Consider the following 15,579-nt stretch of genomic DNA (forward strand, 5'->3'; position numbering starts at 1 on the left):
GTTTTTTTTGAAAATATTTCCATGATTTCTTTCATCAAAGAGATTTTCAAAGCAAGCGTTGAAACTTCAAAATTCATCCTCTCTCATGTTTACACATTCGTACAACCCCGATTCCAAAAAAGTTGGGACGCTGTATAAACTGTACATATAAGCAGAATGCAATCATTTGTAAATCATGGAAACCTATACTTCATTGAAAATAGTACAAAGACAACATATCAAATGTTGAAACTGAGAAATTTAATTTAATTTATTTATTTTTTAAAATATATGCTCATTTTGAATTTGATGTCAGCAACACGTTTCAGAAAAGTTGGGACATGGGCATGTTTACCACTGTGTTGCATCACCTCTACTTTTAAAGGACCCATGGCATGGTGGTTTGTTGATGCTTTAAACGGGCTCGTGGAGGCTTCCGGATGTTATATCCGCAGCCTTTCTCAAAATGAACCCTCAGCACGTAAATATAGCCTCCTGGGAGAAAGCCCCATTTCAGCGCTTTTCCCAGTGCGTCGTTTTGCTAATGAGAAGCAGGAGGCGGGGAAGGGTAGAGGGTGGGGGCGTGCCATGGGGGGAGGGGGAGGGGCTGCCGTCTGCCTCCCAAGCCGGCCGAGAGCGCTCCTCGTCGGGCACGGCCAGGCGGGCGAATGCCCTGGTCCGTCCGCCCTGTCTAAAAAATGGTACAACTCGAGCCCATGGTAAAACTGGGACTTTGTCGGGTTTTTTTCAGCCTGAGGCCCATGGTAAAACTGAGCAGTTTTACCATGGAGGAGTGGGAACTTTGCCGTTTCCTCCCCCCAACTTGCCCCTGGGAGAACCGCTGCCTCCACGGGCAGCCGGTGCCGCTGGAGGGCCGCCCGCACGACCTCGGCTCCCGACAGAAGATTGGATCTAGGGCTGACTTTCAATGGATCGCAGCGATGGAGCTGCTCTGCCACTCACGACACCCCGGCCCAGAATCAGGGAAAAATACCGCGCGCTGACGTCATTAAGGTGCGACGCGAGGAAATAAAATAAATTCAACAAATGTTTGGGTTTTTACTGAACAAACAAACAAATAAAATGAACAAGTGACTTAAAAAAAAAGAATGTGGGTGTCTTTGTAAAAACTGTTTTGATTGGCTATTATAACAGAGGTAGCGCAGAGTACCTGGCTAACTGCAGGAAGCGGTTAGCTGCACAGCTAATGTAGCCATTGCAAACGCACCGATTTTAAAACACGGCAAAACGACTTAACAGTTATACACTTACTTGTTCGGTGTTCGTGGCTGATGCGGCAGGGATGCTTGGTACGGACCCAGGCTTCAGTGACGGTTGATGTGCAAAACCTGCCCTGTACGGTCCCAAGTTGTGGAAACATTCCTCAGGAAAATGCTTCCGACAAACATACACCGTCTTAGGTAGACTCGACGGCGTATTATTGAAGTAAATAAAATTAAGCCACTGCGTCTTCAGGGGCTCTCCCATCGGCAGTAAAAACAGACTCCTTTCTGTGTTGTCACATCCATGTACAGCGCAATTTCCATGTTTCGCTCGCTTAGGTGATGCCATGTTGTTGTGTCCTCTATGGTCTCCTCACTACAACTGGGCGGGCAATCCATACAGTGGGTGGGAATCCAGAGGGGGGGCATGGGGATCATCTCCCTTGCTGACGTAGTAAAGGGAAGAGCTTCTCAACGCGCCGTTTTGACGCGCCATTCTCAAATGTTGGGCATAGTTTGGTTTACACATTATGAAATTTCTAGCCACTGGGGTGACTTAAGAAGGTCAGAGGAACTCATTTTAACGTTAAAAAACCTCAGAAAGTGAAAATTTCATGCCATGGGACCTTTAACAACACTGTAAATGTTTGGGAATTAAGGAAACCAGCTGCTGTAGCTTTGAAAGTGAAATGTTGTCCCATTCTTGCCTGATACACAATTTTAGTTGCTCAACAGTTCGGGGTCTCCTTTGTCATATTTTGCGCCAAATGTTTTAAATGGGAGACAGGTCTGGACTGCAGGCAGGCCAGTTTAGCACCCAGACTCTCTTACTACAGAGCCATGCAGTTTTAATACTGTATGTGCAGAAAGCGGTTTGACATTGTCTTGCTGAGAGAAGGCTGGATTTGTTCTTCGACATTATGCCAACATCAGGGACATAATCTAGTTAAAATGGCTTCCTACTGAAGACCGAAGGGACTATCATCTAATGTGCCTCACAAATAAAGCGCTGTATTCTTTGGACTGGCCATCCTATCTTCCACTCCAATGTCGACAGAGTACTAAGATCATCAGGTGCTCTACGCTTAAGTGTTCCTAAGGCTGAAGGAACTTTCCAGCATTCCTGTGCCAAAGTTTTTAATACCTTACCAAGCAAAACGAGAAACACTGTAGAGAGGGGACCTTTCCTTAGGAAAACCAAGGCGTACTTTCTCGACGCTTCCTCGAATAGACAGTAACGCCTTTACTGCTTTATGGGGGGTTTTAATGGGTTTTTTTGTTTATTTTCTATTATAGTTTTCTATAATTTTTATATAGTATTTTATATAGTATTTTTATATATAGTTATGTTGATTGATTAGATTTTCTGGATGAAGAGCCAAAATTGTATTTGGAAAGCTGGAAATAAACCATTAAAAAAAAAAGGGAAGGCCTTCCCTGAAATAGATTTTGTCTGGATGGCAGGATATTGAGCGTCAGTGATGCAGTAGGTCACGCGGCCGTACCATGAGAAACCAGACTCGTTTATAATTAGCTAAGTTGCTCTTCATGAGAACAAGTAGAACAATTTAATCTTCAAAACAAAACAATCAGAATCAAAATCTATTGAAAACTCGGGAAGGAGTGGCGATTTTTCTGAAAGTTTGCTAAATCGGCCTAATTATTAGCAACTTGCTAAGGAGAAGAAAGAAAGAAAGAAAGAAAGAAAGAAAGAAAGAAAGAAAGAAAGAAAGAAAGAAAGAAAGAAAGAAAGAAAGAAAGAACAACTTTATTCATCACACACTTGTGAAATTTCCTCTCTGCATTTAACCCATCTGAAGCAGTGAACACACACATGCACACACGTGAGCAATGAGCACACACACACACCCAGAGCAGTGGGCAGCCATGCTAACAGCGCCCGGGGAGCAGTTGGGAGTTAAGGCCAATTTATGCTGACAACCCAGTCCTCGCAGATGGCCTCGCAGATGACGTCTGCGTAGCCCCCCCCCCCTTCGCAGACGCTCTGCGCGCACCTCCCAAAAATTGTGACCACCGCAGAAGCCTCGCAGACAGCGTCGCAGACAAGAGGGCTCTGATTGGTCCACTCTACATCCGCTGTACACGCACTTCCGCTTCCCTAATTTCCCAGTTTGGTTTGTTTTCACTACCGCCATTTTTAAAAACACGAGCGAAGATGGAGCAGCACGAAGAGCGGTTGATCGAGGAAGTGAGGAAGTACGTACATCTATACGACTCCAGTTCTAGTCATTATAAGTAACCAGAGGATAAACACTCCACTAACCACACCCACCAACTACTCCTAGCGATTTCGTGACTTCGCGCCCCCTTGCGTTGTGGCGGTGAATAACATCGCGCACGCCTATTACTCCCCACTCAACGATAAATTACAACTGTCTGCGAAAAGCTATCTGCGAAAGCCTTGTCGCAAGAGCATGCAGAGGCCCTTAGGTGCCTCGCTCAAAGGCACCTCAGCCCAAGTCCGTCCCATATTAACCTAACAGCATGTCTTTGGACTGTGGGGGAAACCGGAGCACCCGGAGGAAACCCACGCAGACACGGGGAGAACATGCAAACTCCACACAGAAAGGCCCTCGCCAGCCACTGAGCTCGAACCCAGAACCTTCTTGCTGTGAGGCGACCGTGCTAACCACTACACCACCGTGCCACCCAAAAACACTTGAGAAATCACTTGTGCAGACTGATTAGCTCTTCCCAACAAAATAATCAGAATCAAAATCCATTAGAAACTCAGGGAGGAGTAGTGATTTTTGTGAATTGTGGACGGACAGATGGACACCACGTGATGGTATAGCTCATCGTCTGCAGCCGGTCCGGTAAGCTAATAATCCAAAATTTTACCTAGGTTGGAAATTATAAACTAGGTTAAAAAATTTAACCCAGATCAAAAAATAAAATAAAATAAAATACACATAGGTTGTAATTTTTTGACTTGTAATATATACATAAAAACCCAGAATATCATGTAACTCTACTGCACTCACACAAGTGCCTGCTAGTGTTTGAGGTCAGATTGAAAGCACAGTTTGGATTGTGAAATATATTCTGGTACATATTCAGCCTCGAAGGTCATGTTTAATAGAAAGCGATGTTTCACCACTGAAATGACTTCTGTTCTGACAAATAAGACTCAAGTGACACAATTTAACTGCAAGACAGGGAATTCAGTTACGCAGAAACGTTCCCTCACACAGTGCAACTATTTTGTCCATTATGTTTTTAAACCTTTATGGTTTATAGTACTGTCACGCAATAAAGAGAATTAAGGCGCTGAGAAGGATGCCTGCTGTCAAATACCGTTAAAGTCTGCAAAATTCTTGCAAGGACACCAGTTTCCAAAAACAGTGTTTACACTGACTGTACCAAATAAATGAAACACACAGATGGTGATAATGATCGTGATAGTGCACGCTTTGAATGTCTTATTACCAGAAGAAACAAGCTTACTCTGCACCACAGAGATGAGAAATGAAGTATTTTGGTGTGCACTGAACCAATCTTACTGAATATTTATTACTCAGTAATAGACAGAGGACAGGACGTGAATGATTTCAGCCAAAAAAAGCGTGTCCGATTTAAGACAACAACTTACGCGTCATAGATGTGAGTATAAAACCTGCCGTTCAGCGCACCCAGTTCGGAGCCGACCAGAATGAAGGGCGTGGCTATCTCAGCAGCCTTGACCAACCGGTGGAGGTCGTCCACCATCCTGATGACAAAAAGAGAAGACGAGAAGAAATGACATGCAGGTCAATGTTTCACAGTCAAAACACAAATTCATCATCGGCCTGTGGATCTGTGGACCCCTGACCGTTTCGGATATTAGCACAGCGCTCATATCTGTTCATGTCCATTCGACAGAAGATGGAACGATTTCGGCGAGATTGAAAACGAGCATGAGTATGAGCATGTAATTATAATAATGAACAATATGTATGAGAAGACAGGGGGTCAGGAAGAGTTATAGCTGATGCATGGAGGAAATATGGAGAATGTAGGAATGTAACTGACAGAGCACAAGAGGGCATGCGGTTCTCGGCAACCTTCAGTGGCGCAGCGGTATGAAAGTACAGTGGATATAAAAAGTATACACACCCTGTTAAAATGATCGGTTTTTCTGATGTTAAAAAAAAAAAAAAGACCACGATAAATAATTTCAAAATTTTTCCCACCTTTAATGTGACCTATAACCTGTACATGGGCGTCACCACCATTGAATGTGAAGGGGACATGTCCCCCTCACATTTCATAATTCTTCGTTTGGACCCCCCCCCCACATTTAACATAAAATATGAGTTTCGCCCAGCGCCATTTCTATTGCTTCGGAAAACATTTCCAAACTAAGAGGACTTATGTCAAAAAATGATCTGGAAAAACTGATACATGCCTTCATCTCTAGTAGGGTTGATTACTGCAATGGCCTTTTCACAGGCCTGCCAAAAAAGACCATCAAACGACTTCAGCTGGTTCAAAATGCAGCGGCGAGGGTTCTCACACGAACAAAAAGAACAGAGCACATTACTCCAATTCTAAGGTCCCTTCACTGGCTTCCAGTAAGCTACAGAATTGACTTTAAAAGCATTGCTGCTGGTGTACAAATCTCTAAATGGTACAGGGCCCAATTACCTCTCTGATATGTTGCAGCGGCCGAACCCAATCAGATCTACCAGATCAAAACAGAAAAATTTACTATTAAAACCAGTTGTTAAAACAAAGTGTGGTGAAGCAGCTTTTAGCTACTATGCAGTACAGCTATGGAACCAACTGCCAGAGGACATCAAAAATGCTCCTGCTGTTGGCAGCTTCAAATCTAGACTAAAGACCAAGCTGTTCTCAGATACTTTCTGCTAAATAATTAATATTGTCTTCTTTACATTTTTTATAATCTTTACTTTCTCTGCATGTTTTAAATTTACTTTAACTTTATTAGGGCCCGAGCCCTATAGGGCGAAGGCCCTATTGTTCTTGTAAGAGTTCACTATTATTAGGGCCCGAGCCCTATGGGCGAAGGCCCTATTGTTCTTGTAAGAGTTCACTATTATTAGGGCCCGAGCCCTATGGGCGAAGGCCCTATTGTTCTTGTAAGAGTTCACTATTATTATTCTTCTTCCGTCTTCTTCTTCTTCTTCTTCCGTCTTCTTCTTCTTCTTTATTTTTCTCCGCTGTTGGGCCATTTTCGGGGCGCTTGCCATGGGCGAAAACGCACGAAATTTGGCACCAGTTCCGAGAATTGCCACCGCTACTCAGAACCAGAAGCCCAAACTTGGCCGGGGCTCCAGGCCTCTATAGCGCCCCCTAAGTCGTTGTTATTTTGGCCTCCCGCATTAAGGTGCCTGGGTGCCATGTAGTTTGTAGTAGTGGCATGCCTTTTGGTACGCATATGTATCTCACTAAGCCGGACAAAAATGTTATGCCAATGCATTAGCCACGCCCAACAGGAAGTGAGGTAATTTCACTTTTGTGCGAAATGCATGGCCACGAAGACGGCGCAACTCCTCCTAGACCGTTCATAGGAATGTCACCAAAATTGATACACATCATCTACAGGCATGGCTGACAAAAGTTACTAAATACGTTTGACGTAGGATAAACCGTTCAGAAGTTTTACGTCAATCAATTTTCGATGCAAAATTTTACATGCTTAAAAATTCATAAATCTTCTGATTGCTCACAACTGCTCATACTTCACACGCAAATCACTCATTGGGCTTCTGACATGTTACCCAATTTCTGTGATATTTCGCCACTGGGGGCGCTATTTTTGGGCAAAAATTCCAATCTTTCCTCAAATTTGGTCAAACTTCACGGCCACCCTCTTACTACCTCCCATGTCATGTATACCACATTTTGGAAATTTTCGTCCATGGGGGGCGCTGTTTTTGGCCGACGCACTTGCTCCAAAACGGGTTTTTGGTAAATAATTCCATAATGCTTTTCCTTCACACCACTACCTTGTGATAGTACGTTGCTGTTGTAGACACTTATTTTTCCAACTCATAATCGCTCATGTACAGCATAGCGCCACCTACTGACATGGGAAAAACCAAAAAAATTATTCTTCAAAAATCTATATCTCATCTTCTATTTACTCAATTGTCATCAAACTTCATACGCAAACTCTTCATAGCTCACCTGACATCTACACCAAATTTTGTGCACTTTCGCCCCTGGGGGTGCTGGTTATGGCAAAAATGATATTGCAGCTTCTGATCTGTCAAACTTGCCAAGCAAACTCTTTACAAGACCCTTGTTGGGGCGCTTGCCATGGTCGACAACGCACGAAATTTGGCTCCTTTTTCTTAGACTCCCACCGCTACTGAGAACCAGAAGCCCAGATCCAGGCGGGCCTCAGGGCCTCTATAGCGCCCCCTAACTTGTTGTGATTTTGGCCTCCCGCATTAAGGTGCCTGTTTGCCATGTAGTTTGTAGTAGTGGCATGCCATTTGGTACGCATATGTATCTCACTAAGCCGGACAAAAATGTAATGCCAATGCATTAGCCACGCCCAACAGGAAGTGAGGTAATTTCACTTCTGTGCGAAATGCATGGCCACGAACACGGCGCAACTCCTCCTAGCCCGTTCATAGGAATGTCACCAAAATTGATACACATGATCTACAGACATGGCTGACAAAAGTTTCTAAATACGTTTCACGTAGCATAAACCGTTCAGAAGTTATACGTCAATCAATTTTCACTGCAAAATTTTACATGCTTAAAAATTCATAACAAATCTTCTAATTGCTCAAAACTGCTCATACTTCACACGCAAATCACTCATTGGGCATCTGACATGTTCCCCAATTTCTGTGATATTTTGCCACTGGGGGCGCTATTTTTGGGCAAAAAATCCAATCTTTCCGCAAATTTGGTCAAACTTCACGGCCATCCTCTTACTACCTCCCATGTCATGTCTACCACATTTTGGGAATTTTCGTCCATGGGGGGCGCTGTTTTTGGCCGACGAAATTGCTCCAACGCGGGTTTTTGGTAAATAATTCCATAATGCTTTTCCTTCACACCACTACCTTGTGGTAATGTCTCTTGCCGAAGAAGCTGTGGAAGGTATTTCGCGGGGACGCTTGCCCCCGCCCCCCTTGGCCGCTGGCGCGAGGGCCCGTCGAGGCCGCTTGCGGCTTTAATTATTCTTCCGTCTTCTTCTTCTTCTTCTTCTTCTTTATTTTTCTCCGCTGTTGGGCCATTTTCGGGGCGCTTGCCATGGGCGAAAACGCACGAAATTTGGCACCAGTTCCGAGAATTGCCACCGCTACTCAGAACCAAAAGCCCAAACTTGGCCGGGGCTCAGGGCCTCTATAGCGCCCCCTAAGTCGTTGTGATTTTGGCCTCCCGCATTAAGGCGCCTGGTTGCCATATAGTTTGTAGTAGTGGCATGCCATTTGGTATGCATATGTATCTCACTAAGCCGGACAAAAATGTCATGCCAATGCATTAGCCACGCCCAACAGGAAGTGAGGTAATTTCACTTTTGTGCGAAATGCATGGCCACGAAGACGGCGCAACTCCTCCTAGACCGTTCATGGGAATGTCACCAAAATTGATACACTTCATCTACAGACATGGCTGACAAAAGTTACTAAATACGTTTCACGTAGGATAAACCGTTCAGAAGTTATACGTCAATCAATTTTCACTTCAAAATTTTACATGCTAAAAAATTCATAACAAATCTTCTAATTGCTCAAAACTGCTCATACTTCACACGCAAATCACTCATTGGGCTTCTGACATGTTACCCAATTTCTGTGATATTTCGCCACTGGGGGCGCTATTTTTGGGCAAAAAATCCAATCTTTCCTCAAATTTGGTCAAACTTCACGGCCACCCTCTTACTACCTCCCATGTCATGTATACCGCATTTTGGGAATTTTCGTCCATGGGGGGCGCTGTTTTTGGCCGACGCAATTGCTCCAAAACGGGTTTTTGGTAAATAATTCCATAATGCTTTTCCTTCACACCACTACCTTGTGATAGTGCGTTCCTGTTGTAGACACTTATTTTTCCAACTCATAATCGCTCATGTACAGCATAGCGCCACCTTCTGACATGGGAAAAGCCAAAAAATTTATTCTTCAAAAATCTATATCTCATCTTCTTTTTACTCAATTGTCATCAAACTTCATACGCAAACTCTTCATAGCTCACCTGACATGTACGCCAAATTTTGTGCACTTTCGCCCCTGGGGGTGCGGGTTATGGCGGAAATGATATTGCAGCTTCTGATTTGTCAAACTTGGCAAGCCAACTCTTTTCAAGACCCTTATTGGGGCGCTTGCCATGGTCGACAACGCACGAAATTTGGCTCCTTTTTCTTAGACTGCCACCGCTACTGAGAACCAAAAGCCCAGATCCAGGCGGGCCTCAGGGCCTCTATAGCGCCCCCTAACTCGTTGTGATTTTGGCCTCCCGCTTTAAGGTGCCTGGTTGCCATGTAGTTTGTAGTAGTGGCATGCCATTTGGTACGCATATGTATCTCACTAAGCCGGACAAAAATGTAATGCCAATGCATTAGCCACGCCCAACAGGAAGTGAGGTAATTTCACTTTTGTGCGAAATGCATGGCCACGAAGACGGCGCAACTCCTCCTAGACCGTTCATAGAAATGTCACCAAAATTGATACACATCATCTACAGACATGGCTGACAAAAGTTACTAAATAAGTTTCACGTGGCGTAAACCGTTCAGAAGTTCTACGTCAATCAATTTTCAATGCAAAATTTTACATGCTTAAAAATTCATAACAAATCTTCTAATTGCTCAAAATTGCTCATACTTCACATGCAAATCCCTCATTGGGCTTCTGACATGTTACCCAATTTCTGTGATATTTCGCCACTGGGGGCGCTATTTTTGGGCAAAAAATCCAATCTTTCCGCAAATTTGGTCAAACTTCACGGCCACCCTCTTACTACCTCCCATGTCATGTATACCACATTTTGGGAATTTTCGTCCATGGGGGGTGCTGTTTTTGGCCAAGGCAATTGCTCCAAAACGGGTTTTTGGTAAATAATTCCATAATGCTTTTCCTTCACACCACTACCTTGTGATAGTGCGTTGCTGTTGTAGACACTTATTTCTCCAACTCATAATCGCTCATGTACAGCATAGCGCCACCTACTGACATGGGAAAAACCAAAAAATTTATTCTTCAAAAATCTATATCTCATCTTCTATTTACTCAATTGTCATCAAACTTCATACGCAAACTCTTCATAGCTCACCTGACATATACGCCAAATTTTGTGCACTTTCGCCCCTGGGGGTGCTGGTTATGGCACAAATGATATTGCAGCTTCTGATTTGTCAAACTTGGCAAGCAAACTCTTTACGGTATTTCGCGGGGACGCATGCCCCCGCCCCCCTTGGACGCTGGCGCGAGGGCCCGTCGAGGCCGCTTGCGGCTTTAATTCTATTTTATTCTTTATTCTATTCTGCTGGTTTCTTTTTTCTCCTCCTATTTGAACTACTACTTCATTTTCATCTCATCTCATTATCTCTAGCCGCTTTATCCTTCTACAGGGTCGCAGGCAAGCTGGAGCCTATCCCAGCTGACTACAGGCGAAAGGCGGGGTACACCCTGGACAAGTCGCCAGGTCATCACAGGGCTGACACATAGACACAGACAACCATTCACACTCACATTCACACCTACGGTCAATTTAGAGTCACCAGTTAACCTAACCTGCATGTCTTTGGACTGTGGGGGAAACCGGAGCACCCGGAGGAAACCCACGCGGACACGGGGAGAACATGCAAACTCCGCACAGAAAGGCCCTCGCCAGCCACGGGGCTCGAACCCAGGACCTTCTTGCTGTGAGGCGACAGCGCTAACCACTACACCACTGTGCCGCCCCTACTTCATTTTATTATTTTATTTCTACTATTGTTTAATTCTTATTATTTTCTTTTAATTCTTTTAATTCTTTTAATTAATTGTTTTAGAATAAAAATAAAATTATATTATGTAATTTTATTTCTCTATTGTTGACTGTTTTTGTTTTTACTTCTGTAAAGCACATTGAACTGCCATTGTGTATGAAATGTGCTATATCCCCCATCAGGGACGTCACTAGGTTTGAGAGACAGGGGTAGCTTAGCACCCAGAGGAGAAAAGGTATTGTGCGCGCGCAGCGCGCGCCGAACATTTTTCAGAGCGCCTACTAAGGCTGTCAATCAATTCATTATTTCAAGAGCATCACACCTTGGGGACACACTTCCCACCATTTCTATTCTATTTTAAAATTGCTTTCATCATTTAATTGCTTGCTGAAGCAACTTCACCAGCTAACAAACCCAACTCAATGGAAGCCCGCACCGCGCCTGCTGCAGAATGCCCGCATAGTTTAAGTCCTACTAGCCTACCACTCGACGTGACGCTTGACACAGAGCCAATGAGGAGGAATCATAACGATATTAATAATATTGCATTAAACAATAAATAAGCAAGCAGAAACTGTTGTTCAGATTAACTTGCGTTCTTGATGGCTCATGTTCAGTGCTTTACTGCCTTTGTTTTTTTTTGGGAAAAAAAATAAAAATATAAATAATTTTAAAAAGGGCAAAAAATATAGGGTGGCTTTGCCATAAGATAGGGTGGCTGGAGCTACCCTAAAATGGGTCTGGCGACGTCTATGTCCCCCATACTCAAATAGCGGCCCCCGGGCCATTTTAGGCCCCCGGGGGGTCTATTTCTGGCCCGCGAGCTGTTCTGTGTGGTTTTTTTTAATTCTTTTTTTTTTTCAATCGCGCTGTCCGCTCTTATTTTGAAAGAGCGCCCCTCGCGCTGCGACGAGATGTGAGGATTGCCTCCATGGCAACGATAAACAAATAGCAAGGCTAATCTAAGCCCTCGCAAAACTCCAGACAGTCAGTTTACCGGCCGTAGCCACAATGGCATGCTCGAAGTTTGCACCAAAAAGAAAACTGTACAGCGAGAACCGCCAATTCCAACCAGAATGGACAGAAAGGTTTGCGTTCTTTCTTCCACCGTCCAGCACTCGACCTTTGTGTTTAATCTGCCAAGAAAGTGTCGCGGCAATAAAAATGTCCAATGTGAAACGGCACTATGAATCAAAACACAAGCATTTAAGAGACATTTCCGCAAAACTCCGAGACCAGAACAACAAAATTAAATGCTCTGATGGCGTCATATCAAACATCCAACAGAATCCTCCACACTTCTTTGACAAAACAACAAAAGGCAACAGAATGCTCCTTTAGAGTAGCGTGGGTTTTGGCAAAGCACGTGAAACCATTCACGGACGCAGAGATAATGAAAGAGTGCATGGTTGACGTGATGGACACGTTGTTTGAAGGCAAAGAAAAAGAGGAAATGAAAGGCAAAATTCAACAAATCCCCCTGTCTGACTCCACAGCATGCAGACGCACGGAAATGCTGGCTGGTGATGTAGCAGAGCAGTTGTGTGATGGAATAAAAAATCCATTCAAACCAAGGTTCCAAACATTGGCCCAAGACACACGAGGCCATTTCTCCCATTAAGCAATATTGAGAGTGTGAGTTAGTTCTTGAGTTTGTTAACCAAAGCACAGAAAATGGGCAGCTTGAAGGGTATTTGTTTTGGATTATTAACAGGGTAATGTTTTATTCAGTTATTTATTTGTTTTCTTTATTTTATTCAGTTATTTGTGCCCAAATGAAAAATATATTTTTATTTTAGGTAGGCCCTAATTACTGTTGTGTTCAATGACAAGGAAATGTTAAAATAAATGCGTTACATTATTATGGCATGTATCATACACATTCTCAATAAATGGCCCTTTGAGTAAATGGGAAAAAAAAAAATGTGGCCCCTCATCATTTCTATTTGAGTACCCCTGTGCTTGCCTTCGTGAAAGAATCCATTCCACTTGATCGATAAGAGAATACACAGACCACTGAAAATCCACTCCGGGTTTTCCGGGCGTTCCCGACAACAGCTCACCGCGCGCGAGTGAAGTGAATCTCAGCGTGAGCACAGAAATGTTGGTGCAGCTGCTGGAAAGTGGAGGGGGTGACGTCATCCCCATTGCAACCTCACAATGTCTAGCCTTTGCTAAAACCTTATTCTTTTGTTATATGCCCTCAAAATTAACCCTAGGACACGTTAAATTAATATTCAACTAAACAGTGAAATAAGCTTAGCCTAATGGGGTATTCTTGGTTGATGATGAATTGTTTGCAGTATTTGCTCCTCCCCAGACACAATGGACATAAGGACATTCTTTACAAAGAAGCGGAAAGTCAGTCAAAATTTCCCCACAGGACAGGGTTTTTTTGTCCCAATGGAAATGTTAGTGCAGTTAGCTGGCTAGTCAATGTTAGGAGATGTATCAGCTAGCTTAACGTTAGCTATCATTTAATTCAAACCCAGTAGGCCTGCCTTACTGTAATGCCAAGAATGAGCTCAAGTCTGCTCTGATGATATTTATTGATTCCTTGTTTTGTCTGGTCTTTGGCAGTTTTCTGGAAAGTAAGATGGGAAATCAGTGTATGGGGAAGGAATAGTAGAGAGGAGAGAGATGGATGTTATTCCAGGTGGATTGTGAAGGAAAGGGGGATAAAAGTGATGAAGTGGTAGAAATTGTGGTGGCACCAATATAAGAAGGAGTTCTATCTATAAATCTATTTGTTATACTAATCTGTAAATGCTACTGTAGTACCACCATTGCATGTAGGTTGACAAAACTGCACTTGTTCATTGTGTGAAGTTCTCTTTTGTGTCATTGCTTGACACAGTGTAATTTAGTGTTATGAAGACTGCATGATGCCATGCCATTTTTGTTATGAGTATCGCTAAATCGGAAAAAAGTCAAACGCACCCACTAAAGTCACTGTTGGTGGTGAACAAAATTGCACCTGTTCATTGTGTGAAGTTATTTTTTATGTGTCACCGTTGCTTGACACAGTGTGATTTTGTGTTATGAAGTTTGCATGATGCCATGTCATGCCTGTTCATTGTGTGAGATTATGAATATTCTTATTTTTAAACATACAGTTGAGTGTCACTATTGCTTGGCCCAGTGGCATGCTGTGTTACATCTAAAACTAAATAGAAAACACAAAATAAAAAGTAAAATGCACCCATAAAGTCATTGTTGGTGATAAATCGTGTCACATTCATCTCATTATCTTAGGCGTAGCGGTGGGTTTAAAAACAGGCTGATGAATATATGGACTAGTTGAATGAGGACTTATTGTTGAAAATTAATTAAAAATTTTCTGGCGGAGGACCCCCCGCCGGGTGGCACGGTGGTGTAGTGGTTAGCGCTGTCGTCTCACAGCAAGAAGGTCCGGGTTTGAGCCCCGGGGCCGGTGAGGGCCTTTCTGTGCGGAGTTTGCATGTTCTCCCCGTGTCCGCGTGGGTTTCCTCCGGGTGCTCCGGTTTCCCCCACAGTCCAAAGACATGCAGGTTAGGTTAACTGGTGACTCTAAATTGAGCGTAGGTGTGAATGTGAGTGTGAATGGTTGTCTGTGTCTATGTGTCAGCCCTGTGATGACCTGGCGACTTGTCCAGGGTGTACCTCGCCTTTCGCCCGTAGTCAGCTGGGATAGGCTCCAGCTTGCCTGCGACCCTGTAGAAGGATAAAGCGGCTAGAGATAATGAGATGAGATGAGGACCCCCCGCCAGTGTGCCCCCCCCCCCCCACATTAAAAATGCTTCTAACGCCCCTGAACCTGTACAATTCAATTGAAAAACAAGCAAATCTGTTAGGGGGGAAAACAAAACATAAAAAAATGTACAATAAGCTGGTTGCATAAGTGTGCACACCCTTAAACTAATAGTTTGTTGAAGCACCTTTTGATTTAATTACAGCATTCAGTCTTTTTGGGTCAGAGTCTATCAGCCTCCCACATCTAGACTTGGCAATATTTGCCCACTCTTCCTTGCAAAAGTGCTCCAAATCTGTCAGGTTGTGAGGGCGTCTCTTGTGCACAGCCCTCTTCAGGTCACCCCACAGATTTTCAATTGGATTTAGGTCTGGGCTCTGACTGGGCCGTTCCAAAAATTTTTTGGGGTCACTGTCATGCTGAAAGATGAAATGCCTCTTCGTCTTCAGCTTTCTAGCAGACACCTGAAGGTTTTGGGCCAAAATTGACTGGTATTTAGAACTCTTCATAATTCCCTCCACCTTGACTAAAGCCCCTGTTCCAGCTGAAGAAAAACAACCCCAAAACATGATGCTGCCACCACCATGCTTCACCGTGGGTATGGTGTTCTTTTGGTGATGCGCAGTGTTGGTTTTGTGCCAAACATACCTTTTGGAATTACAGCCAAAAAGTTCAACCTTGGTTTCATCAGACCATAACACATTTTCCCACATGCTTCTGGGAGAGTT

At 43.7% G+C, this 15,579-nt stretch overlaps 1 protein-coding gene across 4 annotated transcripts in view; it reads right to left on the bottom strand.

Annotated features, from left to right (window-relative positions):
- si:dkey-122a22.2 (uncharacterized) overlaps positions 1-15,579 on the bottom strand; it is a 197,078-nt gene that overhangs the window by 117,856 nt on the left and 63,643 nt on the right. For all 4 annotated transcript variants that reach the window (XM_060900227.1, XM_060900224.1, XM_060900225.1 and 1 more), the window contains exon 6: positions 4,816-4,932. In XM_060900227.1, coding sequence (XP_060756210.1) covers positions 4,816-4,932 — 117 coding nt within the window. The remainder of the gene's footprint in view (positions 1-4,815; positions 4,933-15,579) is intronic.

This window comes from Neoarius graeffei, chromosome 19 (assembly GCF_027579695.1).
Source record: "Neoarius graeffei isolate fNeoGra1 chromosome 19, fNeoGra1.pri, whole genome shotgun sequence".
NCBI classification, from domain to species: domain Eukaryota; kingdom Metazoa; phylum Chordata; class Actinopteri; order Siluriformes; family Ariidae; genus Neoarius; species Neoarius graeffei.